General features: G+C 38.5%; 1 protein-coding gene across 1 annotated transcript; it reads right to left on the reverse strand.

The window, feature by feature from the left end:
• Positions 1–646: 646 nt before the first annotated feature.
• Positions 647–3,174, reverse strand: LOC137393297 (GTP-binding protein RAD-like). Its single transcript, XM_068079782.1, has 5 exons — positions 3,028–3,174; positions 2,189–2,728; positions 1,657–1,727; positions 1,261–1,453; positions 647–1,149 (listed from the first exon to the last, which is right to left on the reverse strand). Exons 1-5 carry the CDS (start codon positions 3,095–3,097, stop codon positions 911–913), a joined length of 1,113 nt encoding a protein of 370 aa, XP_067935883.1. The 5' UTR covers positions 3,098–3,174; the 3' UTR covers positions 647–910.
• Between the last annotated feature and the right edge of the window lie 536 nt (positions 3,175–3,710).

Below are 3,710 nucleotides of genomic sequence, written 5' to 3' on the forward strand. Positions count from 1 at the left end.
GCCAAAGTCTACCAAGTTACTAATTTTTATTTTAACGCTGTCCAATACCATACTAATTATGTTACTCAAGCCACCGCAGGTTTGTTTATTCCATAAACCAATCTGATTTCATATGCATTGTCTGGTAAAATTTCTATTCAGTCCATTTGTTTCTTCTAAAAGCCTCTTCTTAATGAGTCGATGTGTGCCCAATCGAAGTGGTCTTCTGGTGAAATCTCTTCTGTGAAATTGTGAAATTCAAATTTATTTTTAGCATGAATATCCTCAGTGATTTATTCACAATATTGACCAATTGATACTAGTGTCTGGTCAGTTGCGCAATTATAATTCGCAGTAATTGACATGTTGCAGCAGGTTTGTTGTCAGGGTACCACTTGCGCGGTAGGCTTCTAAATGTGAGAAAGAGTTGTTGCCTTGTTGAATTTTTTTAAATATTTCTAATGAATTGGTGAATCACAGTACTCAACCTCATAGAAACCCAAGCAGCTGATAGAATGAAGTTAGCTGGCAAGGCATCGTAATGCATGTCCTTTGATCTTGAGCTTCCGCCAATAGTTTGATCTAACCAACCCTATAACGTTTTAATGGATAGCAGGATGTGATCCCAGCTCACAACTCAGTGTTTAATAATTGAGATTCTGTTTTATTGTAGTTGGTAACAAACATGGCATTTCACTGTACAAAATGGCTAACATTACTACGAAACAAATCTGCTTTACGCTAAGCAATGTATACAAACGTGCTTAAATAACATTGTAACAATAAAGATACTGTTGTGACAGTTGCGAAAAGAACATATCATTTCTGCTAAGCAGCTAAAAAGACTGAAATATAAATAAAGTTTAGGAAAACTGTGTTGTGATTTGACTGAATAAATAACTGTTAAAAATAGCATCGCCATTTTGTAGCCTTAGGGTGTAGCTGCCCGACTTTTCTTTCCTGACCCCCGGTGTACGATCTTGTTTACTAGTCCTTTTACAGATTTTTTAAATCCAGATTTATTCGTCTTCTTGCTCGATTTGACAGATTGCCTCCCTTGTTCTTTTATCTGACTCAGTATTCCTACTAGAAGATTGTCTACTTTGTGGTTTAACATCGTCGATGTTTCTGTAAACTTTGCGCCATATTCAGCTGCAAGCTGTCTTCCATCTAAAATGCAAAAACAAATTAAATATATGTAATATGATCCTTTGAAGGAAATATGAAATGCAAAACTACATACGGCTGTCGCGATTACATAAAGCCTAGAGACCTGCTTACCTTCAGTTGAAACTTGTCTTTTCCTCACCAGGTCACTCTTATTACCGCATAGAATAATTGCTTTTGTCTTCTCAAAATGTCGAAGGTTTTTCAGTAGTCCCTTTGCTTCCTCAAATGTGTCTCTGTCTGTGCAGGAGTAAACAACTATGTAAGCGTTGGCCGAACTCGGATCATAGTTGTTTTTATCGTAATCCTGAAATATAAGCCACATATAAGATTTCTATAACATGTGAAAAAGTATACTCCAGCCATAAATTAACGCTTAAGTATATCTAAAGAAAATTTTCATTATGATCGCCATTATGGGTCATCTAGCTAACCCTTTCGACATCAAAATTTTACAACACTAAGATTTCTTTGGTAAAAAGAGTATGAATTTTAGACGTTTCTGCTTACCGAGTCCATAAATATGAGGAATGATTCTTCGTGGTCTACTTGAACGGTGCAGTACTTCTCTTGCCCATCATCTACAATGTAACACCCATAGTTAGTCATGTATTGCGAAATCGATAGGACCAAGGAACAGCGCACTATAAACATGATACAAGTGATTGAATTCTTCCATAGGGAGTTGAAAGCTAATACCATCCTATTATAGTATGCGTCACAATACACTATGCAAGCATGAGGCATTAGTTTTCTAAGTTTGTTTGCGGAGGCGAATGGAATACACACCTCAGTGCACATGATGATCGATATGAGCTGATGTAACGCCGATGCACTGGCTACTGAATATGCAAAAGTTTTGTGAAGTATGCTGGCAATTATTTGATATGGAAGTTTTTGTAAAATAAATGCTTTCGTGTGAATATTTATCATCTGAACAAACTTAAATCAGTTTTAACATGTCATGAGCTGAAACACTTCACAGCGGAATTTCTTTGACTGGCTATGGCAGTCACCTAACTTTGAGTAACAGGATACTCACCTAAATAGTCGGCTCCGGCGATGTCGTCTGAAGTTAGAAACTGTTGAGTGAGGGCAGTTTTTCCGACTCCTTCAGCTCCTAGTAGCAGTATTCTATGAGTATTTGTGAGTGTGTAGTCGTTGCCACAACCTCCCATGGTTTCCTCACCATCTGATTGTCCTTCACTGCTGGTACTACTTGAGACCAAGCTGTGGTGAGATGCGCTTTTCACGGTGTCACCTCGGTTTTGTAATTTTTTTCCCGAAGTTTGAAAATTACGCACTCGGAGGAGGTGGCTTTTCGAAGGTACGGAGTTAGTTCTTGGTCGATATTCATCATCATAATTCTGCGATGCTTTAGGTAACTCCCTTCCATGAGAATGTTTTCGTGAAACTCTTTCTTTGCTACTTTCTGAGAGAATTTGTCGATCTGCCGATTGCGACTCTAGGCTGTCAAAGTCTCGTTCAGGAGTGTGAGATTTAGGCGTACAGCTACGACCTCGTGCAATACTTGAAAAGTACTCAAAGTCATCAGCCATCTTTTCGTTTTCCACCAACAGGCCTGTAATTATGTAACTTTTCAATATAATTATCAGAAGATGTGCTGGCACATGAAAGATGAATCAGAAATGATAATAATAGTTTTCAGTTAGAAGGCAAACCGATTATTTAGAGACTGTTCAATGCGACTCGCAAATAGAGAGATCAGCTGGCCTCTCTAATAACAAATGCACACAGCACATTACGAGTAAGTAATGGCTGACTAAGCTATAAATCCTAGATATAGGATATGCGAGTATCATGGCGCAATACAGCAACAGCAAATTATACATAAAAGTAACGTTTTTGTAGAAAACATACCGAGTACAGCCATTTCTAATTTATATCGAAGAAGATATGGATCAACTGGGTAGCTTCGTGGATCTAGCATAGCTCTCGAATGAAGTTCTCCACAAGAGATCGGTGTTTAAATATCAAGCCAAACAATAGCGAATGTTAATTTACTCAGCTCTGCGAATGTTTGGATAAAACGCAACAGCCTGCGTTTATATACTCTAGAAGAGCTGCGTGATTCATCGAATCAAGTCATCGCTTGAGCCAATCAGATTCCTTACACTGGGCCCATGATTTATTCCTTTACTCGGCTGTGTTTAATTAGTAATACGCAGGTTTATTAGCCGAAGGTAGACACGCTCATTGTGGGTTTAGCCTGGTAATGGACCCAAACAAACTGAAGGGCCCCACAATCAACCTTTCTATAGTTATTGTCTTCGTGAAAGTTAATACCTTCTCTGCAATTAATTGCGTGGGTGCTACTCTATTTATAGATCATACTGGGTCCACTCCGCAAACAATCCTCAGATCACATTGTCTTACATTGCCTGCATTTAATCAGGGAAAGCCTTACATTTCGTACACTTCACATGCACTGAGAGACTTGAATTCTATAGATATGAGTTAGTGCACACAGCTGCTGCATACATGGCTTCTTGTTCGAACACTTTGATCAGCGCCTATTTAAGGAACAACCTGTTCCAAGCTCT

This window comes from Watersipora subatra, chromosome 4 (assembly GCF_963576615.1).
Source record: "Watersipora subatra chromosome 4, tzWatSuba1.1, whole genome shotgun sequence".
NCBI lineage: Eukaryota > Metazoa > Bryozoa > Gymnolaemata > Cheilostomatida > Watersiporidae > Watersipora > Watersipora subatra.

What these genes read in the sequence shown, in the direction of transcription:
- LOC137393297 (XM_068079782.1), bottom strand. Translation starts at nt 3,097, where the DNA reads ATGCTAGATCCACGAAGCTACCCAGTTGATCCATATCTTCTTCGATAT. An exon ending in ATTAGAAATGGCTGTACTCG is followed by an intron (nt 2,729 to 3,027) that starts GTATGTTTTCTA and finishes ACATAATTACAG; the next exon opens with GCCTGTTGGTGGAAAACGAA. An exon ending in TCCTCATATTTATGGACTCG is followed by an intron (nt 1,454 to 1,656) that starts GTAAGCAGAAAC and finishes CTTATATTTCAG; the next exon opens with GATTACGATAAAAACAACTA.